The sequence below is a fragment of the Nicotiana sylvestris genome, chromosome 9 (genome assembly GCF_000393655.2).
Source record: "Nicotiana sylvestris chromosome 9, ASM39365v2, whole genome shotgun sequence".
Classification (NCBI taxonomy): domain Eukaryota; kingdom Viridiplantae; phylum Streptophyta; class Magnoliopsida; order Solanales; family Solanaceae; genus Nicotiana; species Nicotiana sylvestris.
In genome coordinates, this window is record NC_091065.1 from 108,925,909 (window position 1) to 108,949,245 (window position 23,337).

Consider the following 23,337-nt stretch of genomic DNA (forward strand, 5'->3'; position numbering starts at 1 on the left):
CATTTAAAACAAAACATTTTCTTATTGTTCTATTTTGCCAACTGAAAGGTACTTGTTGAGCAACCTGATTAGCTTTTGGTGAAAGAACAATTCCTAATATCAACCAAATCAATCAACTATGTAATATATCAGTAAGAAAATTTTACATATTTCTCCTCTCTTTTTTTATCTTGCTAGTCATAAGAAGCCGCACAGTCAGAGAAGAGAGATCTACTATACAAGTATATATGTCCTTTTAGCCATTCTGCCCCGGGGATCTATCGGAAACTCTCTATCCCTATCTTCACAAAGTAGGGATAAAGTGTGCATACACATTACCCTCCTTAGACCCTACCTCATGAGATTACATTGGGTTTGTCGTTATTGTAGCCATTCTGCTATATGCCATTACCAACCCATTTCATAAAGAACAAGTCATGAACTGAAGCTCAGAGTAGTTTAGAAGCTCAAGTGGCGAAGTAGACTTATGGCAAACACTTTTGTGGACTTAAAAAAAATGCTTCACTGATGTCTACAGAGTACAGAGAATTGACCAATTCATAACATCAACTGTGTAATAACTGCTAAGCAAGTCGCAAACTTGATCTATGTCGTTACAAATCACTCAAAATTCATATCCTTTTTGCTTCCCTATACGGAAAAAAGAATCTCAAGTAGATAGAATAGGAAATTTTTATTTCAAAAGAATTCAGTCCCTTAAACTCCACCATACAAAAAACAATCACAATGGAAGAGTTCATTTTCTGGCATGGTAGCCAGGAATCAGCAGAAAATTAAGAGATGGAGGCTGTCATCCACGACCCAACTAAGTGTCTATACCATTAGACCCGATGATACATCCGGATGCAACTCCCTGGGACTTGCTCCTTGAAGATTTGCCGATGAATGTTTATTAGGACTCTTAGCTTGGTTCAGGTGGCAAAACTTTCAAACTACGCATCCATTCGCAGAAGCTAGGATCATCGAAGTAAAGGAAGCTGCTTTTCAACTTCGTTCTCTGTTCTCCAGTCAACGTCCGAAGCTGTGGAAATCTTGCTTCCTGCAATGTAATTTGAGCAAAGTTACAATTTTGAATGCCCTTTAATGAGAAGGAATCTATCAGAACTGAAAATTCTAACAAAGGAAAACTCGCAGTGTTAATAAAGCAAGAAGCAGCAGTCAAGTTTTACTTTCGTCACCTTTGATCCCTCACACTTTTTAATCGTTCTCTAGATAAACTTGTTGTATATAAATTTTCTTAGATATAACAAAGGACAAGAAAAGTTCGCTTGCCATTTTGGCAACGGAAAGAGGATTCTTCATTTCAATCATTATAAATGATAAGAATCTGTAACATTCAGCTTATCATTGGTCAATAATAATAATAATAATAATAATAATAATAATAATAATAATAATAATAATAATAATAACCAGTCCTTTATATTTATAAGAGCAGGGAATTTCGTTGTAATATCACCAAACCCACCCACCAAAAATCTATATGTGAAGTTCATTTTTCGTTTTAATGAACTTTCTCTCAAACACAATTTGATAGTTATTGACATAGGAAGCAAGGTCTTTTTATAGTCTCCTGGCCAATTCTCAAAGCTGCTATATGCGCTAACTCGTTATCTGTTGCGGCGCTGGTTCCTTTCACTGATGAGATCCTTTCACCACATTTTTTTGTGTTTCATAGCAATATTAGTACATCCTTGGTTATGACTACTTTCAGGAAAGATTGCATTACTCGTCTTCTTCCTTGCATGGTTTCTATTCAGGCGAATCTTCTTTATATGTTGAAATTTGGACAACAATGTTCATACAATTGCATTTCCCCAATATTCTGCATAGCTTTCTGGTTCCTTTTAATGGTAACTCTAATATCTTGAATGCCCAGATTTTGTTAACTATCTTGATCTGTTGGCATAACTACTTCTCTGATAATACCAGACAGAACATTTGCTCCATAACTCTAAGCTTGAAAGATTTTTCTCTATAAAAGTATGCAAACCTCTCCATCGTAATGAATATGGGCTACATTATTATCCGAGTAATAACTCTTATTTGTGCTTGTTAGTATCGTACCACAAGGTTTAATTTACTCTTCCCTGAGCCGACGGTATTCGGAAACAACCCCTCTACCTCCACATAGTAGGGGTAAGGTCTCACCACCCTCCACAGACCCCACTTGTGGGATTATAGTACTAGGGATGGCAATTGGAGCGAACGGGGCAGGAAAAATTCTTAATGGGGCAGGACAAAATTTTATTTTTAGAAAATCTTAATAGGGCAGGGCAGGGGCAAATTCCAAGTTGTTAATAACTGGGTCAGGTTATTTTTGTTCTTTTTCCCCAATTCCTACTTTGAATATACACATTATAATGTGTTTCATGTATAAGTTCAGCTTGAAAGATTTTTCCCTATAAAAGTATGCAAACCTCTCCATCGTAATGAATATGGGCTACATTATTATCCTAGTAATAACTCTTATTTGTGCTTGTTAGTTGGCCAGATATCATTTTTTGTTATCGTACCACAAGGTTTAATTTACTCTTCCTCGAGCCGAGGGTATTCAGAAACAACCCCTCTACCTCCACAGGGTAGGGGTAAGATCTCACTACCCTCTCCAGACCCCACTTGTGGGATTATAGTAGTTAGGGATGGCAATTGGGGCGGGTGGGGCAGGGAAAACTCTTAATATGGCAGGGCAGGGCAAAATTTTATTTTTAGAAAATCTTAATAGGGCAGGGCAGGGGCAAATTCCAAGTTAATAACTGGGTCAGGTTATTTTTGTTCTTTTTCCCCAATTCCTACTTTGAATATACGCATTATAATGCGTTTCATGTATAAGTTCAGCTGCTGTAGAGTTCACCTTTCCCATTGTTTTCACTAATTATTAAAAAATATTTTGAAGGTGTTGGTTTATGTTTAGTCAACAATGGCATGTCAATTGCACGAGTTGGTGGAAAAAGTTAGTGTGGATGCCTGGAGGAAGCTTCCTCCTTTGATGTCACCCATGACATCAAGAGGAGGTAGTTTGATGTCACCAATGATATCAAGAGGAGGTCTTTACCTCTATAAATAGATGCACTCCTTCATTTGTAGAAATCATCCCAAAAATAATATAACACATTATAGTGAGTAGAGAGTTAAGAGAGAAATTCTCTTAAGTGTAATTGGGAACTCTCCCCTTCCTTTGTTAATATTAAAAAGACAACTGTTCTCTGGTGGACGTAGGATTATTTTGATCTGAACCACGTTAAATCTTGTGTTCTTTCTTTTACGTTTCCGCTAACAATTGGTATCAGAGCAACATGATTCTTTAACGATCCAAGGAGGAAGAACAAGCAAAGATGAGTTCCATGAAGTTTGAAATTGATAGATTCAGTGGACGCAACAACTTCAATATCTGGAAGATCCAGATGATGGCGTTACTGCGGAGGGAAGGTTCAATCCATGCTATTGACGGAAAGTATCCTAAGGATATATCAACTCCCGACAAGGAGAAGATTGAAGGGGATGCATTGAGTGCAATCCAACTATCCCTTGCACCTAACGTGCTTTGTGAAGTGAGTACGGGTACCGAAGAGACGGCCAAACAGTTATGGGAAAAGCTAGAAGGGCTATACCAAGACCGATCAGTGACAACAAGGATGTTGTTACAACGGCGTCTTCACACATTTAAGATGGGGTCAGGTACTTCGTTACAAGATCATTTAGATGCGTTCAATAAACTTGTCATGGACTTACAGATTGCAGGAATTAAAAAGGAGGAGGAGACGCTTGCATGTGCTTTGCTATTTTCATTGACTTCAGGATATCGTGATATTGAGAATTCAATGATGTATAGCAAGGAGCCTATCAAGCTTGAGCAAGTGCTGCAGGCACTTAACTCTAGTGATGTGCGGAGGCACATTGAAGGAGATAGAGATGACCAGGCAAGTGGGCTCTTTGTGAGAGGCCGGACTAGCCAACAGGGAAAGAGCAAATCAAAGCACAGATCAAAGTCTCGTGTGAACAAGAAGAATACAGAGTGTTGGGGTTGTGGCAAGAAGGGGCACTTTGAACGAGACTGCCCAATGTCAAAGTCCAAGGAAAAGGCGAGTGCATCCACAGTTGAACAGGTACATGATTTTGATAATGATTATGTACTAACAACATCGTGTAATAATAATAGTAGTTATGGAAACAAATGGGTGTTAGACTCTGCTTGCACTCTGCATATGACGTTCCGAAAAGACTGGTTTAGCAGCTATAAGAAAAGTGGAGGAACCGTAGTAATGGACAATAATGCAACTTGTGCAATAGTTGGCATTGGCTCAGTTCGGGTTCACTGCCATGATGGAGTCGTGAGGACTATTACACAAGTCCGTCATGTTCCTGATCTGAAGAAGAATTTGATCTCCCTGAGTACTCTGGATGAACAAGGCTACAGGTACATGAGCGAAGCAGGAACTATAAAGGTGACTAAAGGTTCTTTAGTCATGCTGAAAGGCAAGCTGGAGAACGGCCTTTACACATTGGCCGGAAGCACCATTGTTGGCTCTGCAAATGCATCTACAGTGCAGTTATCTAATGATGACAAGGCAAGACTATGGCACATGAGACTGGGTCATATGAGCGCACGTGGACTGGAGATGTTGAGCAATCGTAAACTTTTGGAAGGTGAGAAGATCAGCACGCTTGACTTCTGTGAGCACTGCGTTCTAGGGAAGCAGAAACGTCTAGTTTTTGAAATTTACTATGTTTTTAAAGTTTGCAACGGCTAGATTTTTGACTTATTTAATAAACTTAAATGTTCCTATGTTAAAATGAAAATTAGAAAACTAAGTAAAGAATTATAAAATATTAAAACAAAAGACTTGTAATGAAATATTCTAGTAATTATAAATTTATAATAGAGTTATAATTTATTTAATATAATTTCAAAGTATTAACTATTAAGTAACTAAGACAATTCATAAATAAAATTCAACGCTTAGAGCCTTTTATTTTATTAATAGAACTTTCAAATCTCAAATACAAATATAATTCTTTTGAAGAGCACCTAATCTACGCAGCCACCTTCTAGGAAGGGTTCTGTTTGAACTAGGTCTCTTAGTAGCCAATTACAAATTATCATACTAATATTTGTAAGCTCCTATATAGCTTCTTTGTAACTTATCAATAATATCTCTCGGAGATTCTGCTGGAATTGGCAATGTTGATTGATGTTCCATGAGCTCCATGCCGTCATCGCTCCCAGTGGTTAGTATCTCATTGTATTCTTCTTCTTTCCTAGTGGTTAATTTTTCAAAACCAAGATTTCTTCTTTCTGCATTAATCCAATCTCTGAATAATACGGAAATCTCCAGACTGAGATTGACTCTGAGTTGGAGCTTGTGTTGCGGGACTAGTGGGTGTTTCATCTAATTCTTCTTCCTCATTTTCTTCATCCTCAAAAAAATATCATTGCCAAATTGTCTTTGTAAAGTTTCATGATCTAATTGTTCTCCGACATGAACATCATAAAATGTGGGGGGTTGGGAAAATGAAGTTTCATCAACATGAGTCATTTCATCAATATGCTTTCTAATTCTAGGTCTAGGAGAAGGGTTAGGATTAGGATTACTGCTACTTTCACTTTTACTATTTTTTTTACTGCTTTTTTTAAAAATAAATACATTTTTAGGTGCCATAATTTAAATACGAAATTAAATTAAAAAAACTAACACAAATATTAAACACACAAATAAAATACGAAAATTAACACGTAAAGTAAACACAAAAATTAAGCACTAAAATGATACGCAAAAATTATATATTAAAATTAGGAGATGGAACGAGTGCACCGTGATTAAATATTGAAACTTGAAGAAATTGCCCAAAATGTTGCTCCAAATACTTGACGAATTAATTTGAAGCTTGAAAGTTGCTCCAAAAAATTTGCCCAAATACTTGAAAATTGAAACTTGAAAGTTATCACTTGATACTTGATAGTTGATAGTTGATACTTGATAGTAACAAAATTGAGAAAATAATATAGAATATAGATAGAATATTAGAATGTAAAAGATTTGAGAGAGAAAATTGATTTTTTGTGGGAAAAAATGAAGAAGAATGGGGGTATTTATAGTAGAAAATAGGGCCAAAGTGTAATTTAATAAACTTAGGGGTTATATTAAAAGTTTGGGGGGTTAGGGGGTGTTTCGGGGGGAGGGGGGTAGGGGCTGTTTGGACCGTTGGCAACGACTATGATCTGAAGAAGAATTTGATCTCCCTGAGTACTCTGGATGAACAAGGCTACAGGTACATGAGCGAAGCAGGAACTATAAAGGTGACTAAAGGTTCTTTAGTCATGCTGAAAGGCAAGCTGGAGAACGGCCTTTACACATTGGCCGGAAGCACCATTGTTGGCTCTGCAAATGCATCTACAGTGCAGTTATCTAATGATGACAAGGCAAGACTATGGCACATGAGACTGGGTCATATGAGCGCACGTGGACTGGAGATGTTGAGCAATCGTAACCTTTTGGAAGGTGAGAAGATCAGCACACTTGACTTCTGTGAGCACTGCGTTCTAGGAAAGCAAAAGAAGGTCAGCTTCAGCACTGGCAAACACAAGACAAGAGGAGTGCTAGACCACATCCATTCAGATTTATGGGGTCCTTCTAAACTTCCATTGAAGAGCAAAAAGAGGTATCTTCTCACTTTTATTGATGATTTCTCACGAAAGGTTTGGGTGCATTTTTTGAAGGCAAAAAGTGATGCTTTTGAAGCATTTAAAGAGTGGAAGATTTTGGTTGAAAATCAAATGGAGCGGAAAATCAAGTATCTTCGCACAGACAATGGCTTGGAGTTTTGCAATGAAGAGTTTAATGAATTCTGCAAGGTTCATGGGATCTCAAGACATAGGACTGTCAGGCATACCCCACAGCAGAATGGAGTTGCCGAGAGAATGAACAGAACTCTTCTTGAAAAGGCTCGTTGTATGCTCCTACAAGCCAAAATGTCCAAAGTATTTTGGGCTGAAGCAGTTCACACTGCTGCTCATATTGTCAATCGATCTCCAGCATCGGCAATTGACTTTAAGACTCCGAATGAGGTATGGTCAGGTGAACCCTCTAACTATTCATACTTACGAGTATTTGGGTGTCCAGCTTATTATCACGTTAATGAAGGAAAGCTTGAACCAAGGGCTAAGAAGGCCATATTCGTAGGGTATGTGGATGGAGTAAAAGGGTACAAACTTTGGTGTTTGTCTTTACTCAAATTTATAGTTAGTAGAGATGTCACCTTTGATGAATCCTCTATACTTGATCCCCGTAAAGTTTCCGTGGAGTTTTCAGGAAACAAGAACGACGAGCAGGTGGAGCTTCCGGTGGAGCTTGCCAAGGAAAAGGATCAAGAGACTCAGGTTAAAGATGAGTCAGAAGATGTAGACCTTGAAGAACTTGCTGTCAATGAACCATACACAATTGCAAAGGGGAGGGAGAAGAGGCAGACACGAGAACCGGAACGCCTTATAGATCAAGCAAACTTGATTGCATATGCGTTCGTAGCTGCACAAGAAGAGATTAAGGATCTGGAGCCCTCCTCGTATATTGAAGCAACTTCTTGTAAGGATGCTGTACAATGGCGGTTAGCCATGACTGAAGAGATGGAGTCCCTTCACAAGAATCAGACATGGGTCTTAGTGAAAAGACAAAAGGGGAAGAGGACAGTTGGATGCAAGAGGGTCTACCGAAAGAAAGAGGGAATTCCTGAAGTGGAAGATGCTAGGTTCAAGGCGAGATTGGTTGCAAAAGGATTCAGTCAGACGGAGGGAATTGACTACAATGAGATTTCTCTCCAGTCGTGAAGCATAGCTCAATTCGCGTGCTACTAGCATTGGTTGCCCAATTTGACTTGGAACTTCAACAGCTTGATGTCAAAACTGCTTTCTTACACGGTGATCTAGAAGAGACAATCTATATGGATCAGCCTGAAGGTTTCCTAGCTGAGGGAAAAGAAGATCACGTATGCCAACTAAAGAAGTCTTTGTATGGTTTGAAGCAATCCCCTAGACAGTGGTACAAGAGGTTTGATGCATTCATGACTACACATGAATTCTCAAGGAGTGCATTTGATAGCTGTGTGTATCACAAGAAGATGTCTGGTAACTCAATGATTTATTTACTGTTGTATGTTGATGATATGCTTATTGCTGCTAACAACATTACAGAGATAAATGCTTTGAAGAAACTGTTGAGTAAGGAATTTGACATGAAGGATTTAGGAGCTGCAAAGAAAATCCTTGGTATGGAGATTTCAAGAGAAGACGGTGTTGTACATCTTTCTCAGAAGAGGTATATTGAAAGGGTTCTCAAGAGATTCAATATGCATACGTGCAAGCCTGTAAGTACACCATTAGCTCCTCATTTTAAACTTTCAGAGTTACAAATGCCTCAGTCCGAGGATGAGGTGGAGCATATGTCAAAGATTCCTTATGCCAGTGCAGTTGGTAGCATTATGTATGCTATGGTATGCACACGTCCAGATATTGCTCAATCTGTAAGTGTGGTAAGTAGATACATGTCCAGCCCAGGAAAGAGGCATTGGGAAGCTGTCAAGTGGATATTGAGATATCTCAAAGGAGCTTCTGGTGTTGGTCTGACCTTTCGAAAAAGTGGTGGAGGTATTTCAATTCTCGGTTATGTAGATTCTGACTATGCAGGAGATCTTGACAGAAGAAGGTCCACAACTGGATACATCTTTACCCTCGTTGGCAGTGCCGTTAGTTGGAAGTCGACTTTGCAGTCGATTGCCGCTTTGTCTACGACAGAAGCAGAATACATGGCAGCAGCGGAGGCGGTGAAGGAAGCTATCTGGTTGAAAGGTTTAGTAGCAGAATTGAGTTTGGTTCAGCTGGAATCAACTCTTAGATGTGATAGTCAGAGTGCTATTCATCTAATGAAAAATCAGAGATTTCATGAGCGCACTAAACACATTGATGTCAGATTTCATTTTATTCGAGATGTTGTTGAAGAGGGAACTATCAAGGTCGTGAAGGTTATCACAGACGATAATGCTGCAGATATGTTGACCAAGATAGTCCCACTCGCTAAGTTTGCACACTGCAAGGACTTGGCGGGGGTGTGCATCAACTGATGCAACTCCGAAGAGAACAGTTGTTAGGTGGAGGTGGTATGTTCAACAATGGTTTGATTCTTCTTGTTTCTTACAACGGGGTTGCCCAGTAAGCTTAGAAGTTTTGGCCAGAGTTGTTCACACGCACGCTCGAAATGCAAACCAAGGTGGAGATTGAAGGTGTTGGTTTATGTTTAGTCAACAATGGCATGCCAATTGGAAGAGTTGGTGGAAAGAGTTGGTGTGGATGCTAGGAGGAAGCTTCCTCCTTTGATGTCACCCATGACATCAAGAGGAGGTAGTTTGATGTCACCAATGACATCAAGAGGAGGTCTTTACCTCTATAAATAGATGCACTCCTTCATTTGTAGAAACCATCCCAAAAATAATACAACACATTGTAGTGAGTAGAGAGTTAAGAGAGAAATTCTCTTAAGTGTAATTGGGAACTCTCCCCTTCCTTTGTTAATATTAAAAAGACAACTGTTCTCTGGTGGACGTAGGATTATTTTGATCCGAACCACGTTAAATCTTGTGTTCTTTCTTTTACGTTTCCGCTAACATATTTCCTTTCTAATTATCTCCCAGAAAGAAGTTAAATGACTGATGTTTATAATTAAAATTTGTTCCAGATAAAATGACTAGGATGAACTCTTGAAATGCCAAAATCGTTGATGTCCTCCAAACTGAAAGGAAATTTGTCATTATTTGATTGTCTTCGAATACAAATTATTTCATAATTTGATTTGTAATCTCCAATATATATTTCATCAAAATGTGCATCGTTTTACTCACGAATGTTTTAATTTTTCCGCTCTCACCTTTTCAAATATATCATAATAAAGATATGAGAAAATCTTCTTTTGATTTCCTTTTGCTCTAATAATCCCACATTTTCTGTAAAATCATATGTTTAAAAAAAATTAAATAGAATATTACAAAAAAAAATAAAAAATGAAGAAGAGTCTAAACGGGGCGGGACAGGGCAGGGCAGGGCAAATTCTGGGAAAATGCTAAATAGGGCAGGGCGGGGCGGGTTAAAAACTTAGTAGGCCAAAGCTTGTGCTGCCCTGCCCTACCCCAATTGCCATCCCTAGATTATACTGAGTATGCTACTATGCTGTGAGTTTAATTTACTCTGTAAATCAAATGCTTAAACACAAAAATATCGCTGGAAGAGAGAGAGAGAGAGAGAGAATATCAGATTATACTGCTTTGGAAAGATCAGTCCTTTCAATACATAGTTAATAACTCATTGCCGCTCAACAATCTTACTCAAACAGAAATAATAAAAACAGATAGTATATGAAAGTGGCTAATGACAGGCATAATTGAAATCCATTTACCTGTTCATAAGGAGGGTCCTTGTGTGCCGGTATCAGTCGGGAAACAAAATATCGAGCCTGAGAACTCCCTTCCTGTGGCATACCAAAATTTAAATATCCATTGTTTCAAAATATGAGAATGCATAGTTTTAAAATCAGGAACAAGAATACCTTGAATGCAAGAATCCGAGGAGCTGGAAACCGCACTTCTGTGAGCTCTTCAGCTAAAGTTCTGCAAGCTGCTAATGCTGCTGCACCTTTACCCTCCTGCGCGTCAAGTTCTGCACCCTGAATACATCCGATGAAATGACATGGAATAACATCCAAAAATAAACAAACAAATAAATAAGATAAACTCAATTTAAAAAATTCAACAGAACGAAAAGAGAAAATCATAAAATTCCTATGTTCAAAGCTTCCAAATGACTCTTTTTAATTAAGGAAATCTGACAAGTGACGTATGACCACCAAAATTAGTAATTGGAAAAAGCTGGAAAAAAAAAAGAAAATCTCTATACTGTACTTCATTCTAAGTAGCATCCACAATGAATCTAAAGCAGCTAAAGAAAAACAAACAGAGTAGCTTGCAAGCCATCATCCTCGCACAATGACAGCAAATACGTAAAAAAAATGAAAAGGAAGCACAGACATGAAGATATATCTGAAAGTCAATACCAGGTGCATTCGACTTCTACTTGAAAGCTGATCCCAACCAAAAATTTCACAGATCAGGTTTGTAAATTTGAGATCGAGAGGGGGGCATGAATATTATTTGGATGCACTAAGAGATGTCTAGATTCTACCAAGCATTTGTAATGGTTAATTCAGGGAAAAACAGAGAATAACTTATTATACCATCACCTATGAGAATTATTATATCATCCACCCTTTTTCGTTTTTCTAAATTATGTATTACAACTCTCAGGCCAGCAATCTTGACGGTTCTTCAGATTATTGCATATAGTGCGGCACATTCCAGTCCATAGCTTATCCTTATTTTCATTTTTACTTCCCAAAATGTGAGCCCGTCATATTCTAGATCAAATCACTGGTGCGAACCCTCTGTAATATTTACTCCAGCACCTACTTAGTGTTTCTAATGAGTTCTAAGATATCAATAAAAGCTATCCGTTACTTAAACAAAAAAGGGGCCAGATAACAATAAAATATAAAATAATATTAGGACGTAATCAAGCATGAAGGTTCATGAGCTGAAGAAGGAAAGAAAACAAGCAAAGGAGAAAAACTAAAGGATCTAATTTTTGTTAAAGAAAAACTAAAGGATCTACTAGAAATGCTAAATGCAAGTACTTAAATGGCACTTAAAAGAAAGAGGTAAGTTGCATACCAACCAAATGAAGACATCAGTGCCATGATCAAGAACAACTGCTGCATCAGATTGCATAGCAAGGTCATAAGCAGGTAGTTCCTCAAAAGTGCCACCTTGTCTATGCATCAGACAGCGAGGAGCCACCATTCGGAGGGACAAATCAAATCCTGCATTCAGAAACAAGTTTCGCAACACAGATCTCTCATCTTCATGACCAAGAATGCTTCCCAGAAGTGGCCCCCTTCTAAGATGGAATAAGAGTTCTGGTAACACAGAGAGCTCCCTAGGAAACCGATAGAGTTTTGATTTGGGCATTTGAGAACCAAACTTGCTTGTGATTTCTTTGATTCTTTCATCAACCGTGACTCGCATATCAAGTGCATCATTGGCATACTTGGCTCTCAAAAGTGTCCTCTTGGCAATAAGAACAGCAGCCACTTCATCTTGAACACTCTCAAGATATGATGAAACACTGTCCACAGTAGGCAATCGAACAGTGATGACTCTGGTGATATCTGACTGGTAGACATCAGAAAACTTAAAGGCAAACTGGAAATACACAAAATCGCGCTTAATGTCTCTCTTGGTTTCCATGGATAACGCAAAACTCTGTGTTTCTTCGACGCTTAGCATTTGTATGACAAGAGCATCGTCGTTTTTAGAAGTTTCATTGCTGTCCACATGCGCCTCTTCACCGGGGCCTACAACTTGACTAACAAAAATATCCTCAGAACAGCGGACCTCCAGTAAACCATGTGAACCTGCAGCCCTCCCAGATGCTCTCTGCAAGTTCACACCAAAAGCCTCTCCAAAGTCATCGTGGAGAATAAGTACACCCCCAGAGGCTTTTGCAAGAGGCTGCAGGACAGGCACTCTTACTGGACATGTGCCTGCACATAAAATATCGACAACTGTGTTCTTCCTAAACACCTCACGACCTAGGGTTTCCATCCACTTCAATGAAATTTTCTCCATATGAGCATAGTTAGGATGAGAAAAAGAATACGGAACCGAACCAGGGCCACATGTATTTGGTCCACCAGCACAGACAATAATTCTGCTGTTTCCGCCGGACCTTTTAACAACACCCTGTGACATTTCTGCCGATGGACCTTGAATAATTGCCGAAGCAACTTCAACTGCTGTACCCAGGCAACGGTCTCTAGAAGCTTCTGCAATATCAAGTTTGTATGGCCTAAATGATGAGAATATTGAGTGTGCCACAGGAAGAGATGCGTGCATAGGAGACAAGTATATCCCGGTCCCATAAATCAATGCTTTCAAGGACTCCTGATCTGGTGATTTGTTACCAGGAAATACATCAGCTGATGCCACAGATTCTTCTGAAAAATCATAAACTGAAATGGTGCTTCCATACGTGACAATCCCGAGTCTTGTAGTTGGAGGCAATGAATCCACAAATGCGTGCAAAGAGCTCTGAAGATGTTGGAGATGAGGTTCATCTAAACACTCATCTATTACAAGAACAACTGGTGCTGAAACTCTGGAATCAGACACTGGGAAAAAACCAGGCCTCTTATTCCCTGTCTGGACATAATCAACTGAAGGTAATGATAGTTCCGGCACATTGCGAAGTTCTTCCTTGCTGGAAGCTACATAGTCCCCTTCACTTCCGTTGAGATCACGACATATTACACACTGCCACTGCCCTGAGCCAGGTAAAATGTTGCTATAATGATTTGCATATGCTCCACAATTATGGCAACGATGGGGATCACGTTGTATCATTTGAGGACCAGGTGACATCTCCCTTCCGGAAGAAACTAATGCCCCAAAGCCTAGACTTGGAATATTTGCAAGTTTTTTCTGCTTCAACACCTTCAGAAGACAAGCCAATCATCAGTAAGAATAAATGGCTAAATGTAAACAGCAACAGACAGTGACTTCAAAAAATGACCAGTAACCGCACGGCTCATAGTGAAATGAATTACTATCAGATTTATAAGGATAAAACACTACGACAGAAATAAGTTTCAATACCTTGTGAGCCGAGAAGAGAACGTTTGGAGATTCCGTAGCAGGTGTCCAATCTTCAGTAGCATCAGAACTCTGGTGATGCAGATCAACAGAGCCATTCGAGAACTGCGGAGGTGATGATGTGGGGAGAGACGAAGCAGAGGAATAGGCAACAGGCTGCGGGGTGGCCGGAGAAGTTCTGAACGGAACAGCAGCAGGTTGGAGCGGTGACGAAAACACAGGAGGTCCAGGTGGGGTACTCAAATGAGGAGCAGGGCTTCCAGTTCTAACCCCATTAGCAGGTGATGGTAAATTAGGAGTCTTCATAGATGGAGAAGGAATCTGGTTTGGTTGTACAATTGGTGGTGGAGGAAATATAGGACCTGTTGTTGCTGGGAATGGGGGAGGACTAAAAATTGGTGACTGGGCAGTGCCTTGCTGAGGAGGTGGTATAGTGACAGAGTATCCAACCGATGATTCGGGTCGTTTCGCCATCAAAATGGCATCAAAAGAAAATCTTTTTGCACGGATTTTAAACAAGGTAAGAATCTAGAGGATTTAAAAAAACCAAAACCCTCCTCAATCACATCCAAGATCTCTTCGGAGACTCTAGGTCCAAGAAAAATTGGAAACAAATGTCAGCAAAATCTACAAGAGCACCACAGTTTAAAAAATGAGGATGACACCTTAAAACCAGAGAAGGAATATGTATAATGCAATATATCCAAGAATTCAGTTGATCATAACATGCACCTAAAGAAACAGTAAAGATGTCAATTTTATCAGAATTTACCGCACACCCAAGTTGGAATTTACCCAGATGAGGTCTTTTCTCCGGGATGATAAATCTATCTAATCAAGAAAAAGAACAGAATTATGGAGTCGGACCAGATTGGTAAAAGGGGACAGTCTTGAAAATTTCGTGGGTAATTACATTTTTAGTAGAGAAATTGACATACCTGATTTCCAATTGATGCTGGGATTTGGTATCAACAAACTGAAGATTGATTTTTGGAGAGTTCCCCAGAGACGGGGAAAGTAACCGGCAGCTGCTCTCTCTCTTCTCTGTGAGCACTAGTTCCCCTAGGGAGAATTAAACATGGCGCGTCAAGGGTGCGCGTGGGATATTGAGTAGGGATTTAAGCAATTTAATGTATATGTCCACGGTGGCAGTAAGGCTTGTTACGATTGGCTGGTGATACGAAGGCATCGAGCGTGTATTCTTAAATTGGCCTTTTCACACGTGGCTCGCTGCTTCTCCGCCATGGCGCACCGCAGAAAGAGTTATCTTTTCTTTTTCTTTCTTTTGGAAAGTCTCAATGTAACATTCCTCATATCAAGTTAGATTGCCCATTAAAAGCTGTTATCTATTTATAGTATATACTAGTTCTAGGATAAGGGTGATACGCATGTACCGTATATCGATATTGTATGGGATAAATTTGGTTAGCGACAAGTAGATGAATGATGAAGTGACACGTGAAACCGAAGACACATAATATATGAGTTAGAAAATAGTTGATATCGGATACAAACATGTATAGTATAAATTTCGAAGGCATGAGAACCGACAACGAAGATTTGAAAAAAAGACATCCGTTAGGAAAGACAACATTCAATGAGTAGTCGTTACAAGGAATCTCTCTATTAATGACCAATCATTGTGCTGCTATCAATAGGAGTTTTATTCTCATTCAAGAAGGGTTTGATTTGGGGATATTGTCTCCCTGAATAGAATTATAAAAGGAAAATTTACTGGGTGATTAAGGGGTCAGTCCCCGAGCCGGTTTCATCGGGTCATTCTAGCACTGGTTCGTGCTGCATGTTTACTGGTTCGGCGGTGTTAGGGGTTCTGTTCTGACTTTGAAGTTGAGCGATGGCGACTTACTGAGCTTGCAACATCTCGAATATTACTTGTAGGCTGACTCCTCATTCTTCCATTCCTCGTGCTTCTTGTCCTTCAGCCTGGGCTTCCCTGCGTCCATTCCTTATGGGGTATGCGCCTGCTTCCGTGTTTAGAACGTTGTGGAAGCTGATATCAACTAGCTCCACGTTTGGCACTCCCTCAGGGTTTACAGGTGGTACACCAAGCCCTATGTCGCTGTTTTCTCCAAGTCCTTCACTGTCATGAGCAGGTGCATTTTGTGTGCTAGACATATTTTGGCCTGAAATAAAAAAAATCTTTGACAAGAAAAAGAGTGAAGAATAACGTGTGTTATCACAAGACTAGCACCAAAACAATCACTATTATTTTTGGGCCCACGGTGGACGCCAAACTGTTACCTTGAAAATGGTATTAACAATTATATTTGATTTGTGGTTCTAAAAGTACGTGATTTATCTTAATACTAGTTGTTATGTGAATAATACTAAGTGTAAATGAGCAAGAAATGATAAGCAAACCAGTATGATCACAAGACTGAGGGCCTCGAGCTCAACGATATGGGACCTCGAGGGCAACCTTTAAAGGTTGATGATGAGCAATAAATGAAGAACAATAAATGAGAAGCAATAAAATCGTAGAGTAATTGTTGAGTATGTTCAAGTAAAAAAGTAGAGAATGTTCTATTGTATTCAATATTATGTGTGTTACAAAATGACAAGGGTCCCTTTATATAGGAGGGAGGAATACCAACATAGTACATGTCTAATGATAACGAGGAAATGCTATTGGTACAGCTGTATAATGGCTTAGTACGGATTTGTACTATTCTTGCAGACTTGATCAGCTCTAAGCACGTATATTTGAGAGTTTTTCCGTCTTTCCATGACGATCATTGATTGTATTGGTCCGAGATCGACCATAGTGAGCCTTCGATGTGCTCCCTCGAGGGACACACCTCGGGGTCGTATCTCACGCTCTGCTTCGGGCTTTTCGAGGTTGGGCGTGGAGCGACATAGTAGCCCCAAAATCGAACTCCTCAATTTTAGTCGTATACAGAGTACATGGTGAATAAATCTTAAATAGTGCATGTCTTTATGATGGAGGATCAAAATTATTCAAATGTGGAAAAGAAACAAAGCAAAGGAGTTATAAAGGAAAGCAAAACAAAGAAGAGAAAAGAAATGGAGGAGTTAGGCAGCTAGCACTAACAAGAAAAATCAGAATTTGGCAAGACAATTGAAACGTGAATTTGGAAAGAAATCAGGAGTTGGAACTAAAAGCAAGAAACGCGAAAGGAAAAGGAAAAGTAGGCAGCAAAAATTGAATTGAAGCTAAGCAGTTGGGCGACGCAAGAATGTTTGCTCGCCATAGTGCATGCGACGCGAGCAATCTTGCTTGCTATGGAGCTGGCGACGCGAAGCCTAAAGCGAGGAGGAGCTCGCCAGGCACGGTTTGTAGCGAGGTGGAGCGCGCTATAGAGGTCGCGAGACACGGTCTATAGCGAGGGGATTCCAGATTTTAAAAGCTTATTTCGTCTTCTATTTGGTTCAAGACTTGGTTATTTCGTTTGGGTCTCTTCGTTACACATATAAATAGTCATTAAACACCATTTTTAGAGGAGTTTTGCGACCGGAGGCAAGAACATCACGTGGAACAACTTTTGGAGGAGAAAATCATAGAGTTCTTCATTCCTTTATCTTTTCTTTGTAATTTGTTTATGTAAAATACTTGGAATATTGTTACTATGAACATGAGTGGTTAAGCACTCTACGTTCTAGGGTTGTAGTTGACATAATTATTAACGATTATTAATTACATCTTCGTTAATTCAGATTATCATCTTGTGGTTGTTTCTTTAATTCTAGTTTTAATTTGTGAATTGTTGTAGCTACCAATTCACCCTACTATCTATGCTATGCTTGGGAAAGCCGTGTTTAGATTAGAGTAGAATTAGAGAGAGCTTGTTTCTGAACCCGTGACTCGGGGAACAATTTTGCGGTTAGGATAGAAATATGCCTAACAGTCTTGCTTAGTTAAATATGTATTATATTCGTTCATGATAGACTCAATACCATAGGAATATAGGATTGATATATTGTGCGCAGGCGAGTAGTATTGTGGCAACATGCTATTCATATAAACGATCTGGTTAATTAGCAACCATAGATAATCTGGATTAACAAGTGTGACTATTGAACTTAATAGCAACCACAACCCTGGAATTTTCATCTCCTCTGAAGTAAAATCTCATCATACACATTTGCATTATTGATAAATTAGTTGTTACTTGTTTAATTTTTGAAATAATAGGTTAATAGAAAAATATCACTCTTGATTTTCTTGGACAATTAATTGATTTTAGTTTGCTTAGTTAACGATCAATCCAAGTCTCTATGGGTTCGACATCTGACTTTCGAGTCACTTTATTACTTGACGGCCACGTATACTCGCATGTGTGTTTAGTCCCAACAAGTGTTTGGTGCCGTTGTAGGGGGCTTAGTTATTGATTGTTTAGTTAAGTTAGCTTTAATTCGCTATTTGTTCAAGTTTTAATTTTTAGTTTGCTTTATTGTGATAACACATGCTCTTCTCTTGAATGCAGAGGAGTAGAAGTGCAAACAATCTCCTTCCTCTTGATCCTGAAATCGAACGAACACTTAGTAGAGTGAGGAAAGCGAAGCTAGAACTAGAATTGAAAGAGAGTTGGACATCGTAGTTCAACCATAACCAATAGAGATGGTAGGTAATGAAGAACGTCCGGTGATAGAAGCTGCAAGGCCCAATCTAGCAAATATGACTCATGCGATCGTGAAGCCTGATATCATGGGTCACTTTGAACTCAAACAGTACATGGTACAACCAATTCAATCCACTGGGCAATATGTGGGTCTATCTCATGAAGACCCGCAGAAGCACATTCAAAACTTCTTGGAAATTACAGGCGCTTACAATTATCCAAACGTTTCCAAGGACTATGTCAGGCTGACACTGTTTCCCTTTTCACTGATGGGGGAAGCTAAGAAATGGTTACAAAGGGAGTCCGCGTACTCAATCCACAATTGGGATGATCTAGCAAGGAAATTCTTAATCAAGTTTTTCCCCACAAAGAAGACAAATACTGAGGAGCCAGATTCTTGGGTTTCAACAACGAGGTGGCGAGACTCTTAGACAAGCTTGGGAAAGATACAAAAGCTACTCAGAGACTGCCCACACCATTGTCAGACTGATGAGGTGTTGGGTCACACTTTCATTGATGGGTTGGACGAGGCATCAAAGATGAATCTTGACTCAGCATGTGGGGGTAGTTGCATGGCAAGACCGTATAGTGAGATCCAAATCCTGCTAAACAATTTCACTGCTAATGATAATAATTGGCAAGGAGATGGGGAACTACGAAGAGCACTTAAACAAAAGGCAGCATGTGTGATCGAGCTTGATGATTTCTCAGCAATGAGGGCAAATATAAAGAGATTAGAGAATCAGATGAATAAAATGACAATGCACACGCACAACAGATGCAACAAATATCTACTTACTGCGAGTTATGTGGTGAAGGTCACACAACTGACATATGTCTCGTGAATCTTGAATCCATCTACTATATAGGGCAACAATATAGGGAGCCGATGAATCAACATGCTCAATATGGTAACACGTACAATCGGAACTGGAGGAATCATCCTAACTTCTCTTGAGGTGGAAATCAGAATATCAAGCCTCAAGCGAATTACAATCATCCACCTCAACCCCCCACAACAAGTAGAAGAGAGTTTGACTGACATGATGAAAAAGCTCTTGATAAACAATCAGAAAGTTATGGCTGAGAATCAACAAGTCAGGGCTGAGAATCAACAATTGCGCACAGAGTTCAGAAATCTAGAGACGCAGTTTGGGCAAATAGCTAACAATTAGTATATTAGACCTGATGGATGTTACGCCATGCAATATTACGTCTCGCAGTATTATATTACGATGATGTTATGTCCTATAGTATTATATTACGATGATGTTACGCCTTGCAGTATTACATTACGATGATGTTACGCTTCGCAGTATTAAATTACGACGATGTTGCACCCTGTAGTATTGTACGTTGAATTTGTCATAAGGTAATTGACATCAGTCCACGGAAAAGATTATTTGGAGATTATAAGGATTATGCTATTTCAAACAAGTGATAAGTAAATTCGTGAAGGTGAGATGGGAAGCAAGTCAAAGGAAATGAATTTTCGTCCAAGTTTGATATGTTGGGATAAAATACGGCCCGGGCTAAAATATTCGGTATTTATGGACTAGTGCCATACAAGGTACCACATAACCATAATAGTAAGATGTATAAGGTATGTTAAAAGTAAGTAGTATTTTAAGTGAGTGAAGATAATTCTTAATTATGTGGTTAATTATTGGGTAATGAAACATTACCTAGTTAATTAATAATTATGATTGATTAATTAAAGTATTTGGATAAGAACTTAATCAACCAACATGGTAGCAATGCCTTGAAGAAATGTTGACTATTTGGTCTTGAAAGTTAGGTGGCAATGTAGAGCAATTTTGGATTAATTAAACCCCAAAAGTGGGGCCCACATAAAAATCAAATATCACCTTCCTAGTTCAAGAATCATTTTCCTAATCTCTTAGAATGTCTTTTAAGAGATTAGGAAAATGATTCTTCAATGGAATATAACAATGGAATGGAAACATCTTCAACATCAACAATTCAACAATTTGAAGGAAACGTCTTCAACAATTCATTAAGCATCTTCAACATCTTCACCAATTCATGAAGATAAGAATGGAAACGTTACTGTTCCAACAAGGAATTCATGCGAAGTTATACGACATTATAGTAACGGCATTTGCACTTTTAAGGGAGCCCGGTATAATTTTTCTCAAGAATATCATATGGATTATTTTCCTACAATGGTACACCGTTACGTGTTTTGTCGCAATTAACGTGTTTTAGACGATTTGTCAATAGAATCGGCTCAGGTATGTTAAGGCTATCTCTTCTTTCTTTTGGCATGATCTATACGGCACAAACGAAACGAGCAAATGCGCAACTTTCATAAATGACTCTATTAATAAAAATACTAGAGATGCCTATGTTCTTGATTCCCCATGTGTCATATTATTCTATCATCTGTTCTTGGGTCTCAAAAATACGTAAGTTGGTAAAGTTTATTTTATGATATTAATCAGAGGCATAATGGTCTTATGATGTACCGAGAGATTTTATTAACGTATTTCATATGCATTTCATGCATTTATACATGCACATTGACCCATGACCAGATGACGTTATATACACATATATATATATATGTATATGGGATATGGGAAAGGTTATGGCGTTATATACGCACCACCACCTAATCAACTGGTATACGTTTATGATTTTACCCACAGTGGCCGAGATGATATGATGGGATGCCCTCAGAGGCTTGATGATGTTATGAATACATGTACCTATGCACGATATGATATTCATACATATATGTATGACACTATAAGTATTTCATGATTTACAGAGTTATTCAGACTTACAGGTTGAGTCATTTACTCTATATTTCTTCCATGTCTTTTATGTACTTATTTATGTGCCTTACATACTCGGTAAATTTTTGTACTGACGTCCCTTTTGCCTGGGTACATTGCGTTTCATGCCTATAGGTCCCGATAGACAGGTCGAGAACCCTCCAAGTAGGCTATCAGCTCAGTGGAAGATGTTGGTGCGCTTCATTTTCTCCGAAGTTGCTTGTTTGGTTAGTATGATTTAGATGTGTATTATTTGGTATGGCGGGACTCGGTCCCGACCTTTATGAAAATTATGTAGTCTTAGAGGCTTGTAGACAGATGTCATGTACGTGAAAGATTGTATGGCCTTGTTGGCCTATATTCAGTGTACGAGTGGTTATTTTGGCTTTATAGGCCCGTATGTCTTATGCATAAATTGGTATCACATGTTGTATTCTACTTATCTCACGACAGCCTTCTGGCTCAGTTATCTATGATAGTATGACTTGAAAAGATATATTATGTTGGTACTCGGTTGAGTAAGGTATCGGGTGCCCGTTGCGGCCTATCGGTTTGGGTCGTGACACTGGAGCTCTCCCGAGTGATACTAAGCCTAATACTAAGGCTCAAGTCAATGTGGTTACCTTGAGAAATGGAAGAGAATTAGAAGAAGTTCCAGAGAAAAAGAAGTATATAGCTAGACCTGAAGGAGAATTAGTTCCTAAGCCCTTTGAGGAGAATAAGAAAGAAAAGCCAGAAATTTTGACAAGGCCACCATCTCCGTTTCCACAAAGACTACAAAAGCAAAAAGATGATGTTGTGTACAAGAAATTCTTAGATATTTTGAGCCAAGTGCGTGTGAATTTGCCTTTGGTGGAAATTTTGCAGGAAGTGCCTCAGTATGCAAAGTTTCTCAGAGATATTATGGAAAACAAGCAAAGACTTACCGAAGAGTGCAACACTAGTGTTCAGAGTAAACTTCCTCCTAAGTTGAAGGACCCTGTGTGTTTCATAATTCCTCTATCTCTTGGAAAACAAGAAATTGGTAGAGGCCTGTGTGATTTAAGGACTAGTATAAATTTAATGCCATCCTTGTTGTTCAAGCAACTCGAATTGGGGGTGCTTAGACCTACTACAATCACTTTGTAGTTGGTTGATAGATCACTAGTTATGCCAGATGGAATTATTGAGGATGTGTTAGTTCAATTAGGAAAGTTTATTCTTCCTACGGATTTTATTGTCCTTGATTACGTGGTAGATGAGGAAGTAGCCATGGGTGACCATTCTTGGCTACTGGTGAAGAGCTTATTGATGTTAGGGAAGGGAAGTTGAAGATGAGAGTTGGCTATGAGGATAGGGCCCCGCCATACTAAACAATACACGTCCAAATCATACTGACCAAAAAAGCAACTCTGGAGCAAATGGAGCGCACCAACATCTTCCGTTGAACTGATAGCCTACTTGGAGGACTCTCGACCTTTCTATCGGGACTTGCGGGTATGAAACGCAGTGTCCCCAGGCAAAAGGGATGTTAGTAAAAATAATATATCGAGTATGTAAGGAATAAAAATTAGTAAATAATAGACATGAGAGAAACATGGAGTAAAAGACTAGATATGTAAGTGTGGATAACTCTGCAAATCATGAAATACTTATAGTGTCATGCATATGCGTATGAATGTCATGTCATGCATAGGTACATGTATTCATAACATCATCAAGCCTCTGAGGGCATCTCATCACATCATCTCAGCCATTGTGGGCAAAATCATCAACGTATACCAGCTGATCAGGTGGTGGTACGTATATAACGCCGTAACCTTTTCCCATATCCCATATACATATATATGCGTATATAATTCCATCTAGTCATGGGTCAATGTATATGAATGTAATGCATGAGAAGTACGTTAATAAAATCTCTCGGAACGTCATAAGACCATTATACCTTTGATTAATGTCATGAAGTAAACTTTATCAACTTACGTATTTTTTGAGACTCATGAACAGACGATCGAATAGTAAGACATATAGGGAATCAAGAACATAGGCATCTCTAGTATTTCTATGAATAGAGTCATTTATGGAAGTTGTGCATTTGCTCGTTTTGTTGTATCGTATAGATCATGCCAAAAGGAAAGAAGGGATAGCCTTAACATACCTGAGCCGATTCTCTTGACAATCCCTCTAACATGCATTAATTGCGACAAATC

At 39.0% G+C, this 23,337-nt stretch overlaps 2 protein-coding genes across 10 annotated transcripts; one reads left to right on the top strand and one right to left on the bottom strand.

The window, feature by feature from the left end:
- Positions 1-464: 464 nt before the first annotated feature.
- LOC104229568 (protein transport protein SEC23 A) lies at positions 465-14,884 on the bottom strand. Of its 9 annotated transcripts, none has more exons than XM_070155779.1 (7): positions 14,682-14,884; positions 14,539-14,570; positions 13,747-14,331; positions 11,764-13,584; positions 10,587-10,703; positions 10,437-10,508; positions 465-1,039 (listed from the first exon to the last, which is right to left on the bottom strand). In XM_070155779.1, exons 3-7 carry the CDS (start codon positions 14,215-14,217, stop codon positions 902-904), a joined length of 2,619 nt encoding a protein of 872 aa, XP_070011880.1. In that variant the 5' UTR covers positions 14,218-14,331; positions 14,539-14,570; positions 14,682-14,884; the 3' UTR covers positions 465-901. The 9 variants fall into 9 exon arrangements, with proteins under 9 accessions (XP_070011880.1, XP_070011879.1, XP_070011878.1 ...); XM_070155778.1 differs by having other exon boundaries at positions 13,747-14,370; XM_070155777.1 differs by having other exon boundaries at positions 14,516-14,570.
- Positions 14,885-19,938: 5,054 nt separating this feature from the next.
- LOC138878033 (uncharacterized) lies at positions 19,939-22,456 on the top strand. The gene is made up of 3 exons (XM_070157689.1): positions 19,939-19,947; positions 21,749-22,179; positions 22,285-22,456. The coding sequence occupies exons 1-3, from the start codon at positions 19,939-19,941 to the stop codon at positions 22,454-22,456; spliced, it is 612 nt and encodes a 203-aa protein (XP_070013790.1).
- The last annotated feature ends 881 nt before the right edge of the window (positions 22,457-23,337 follow it).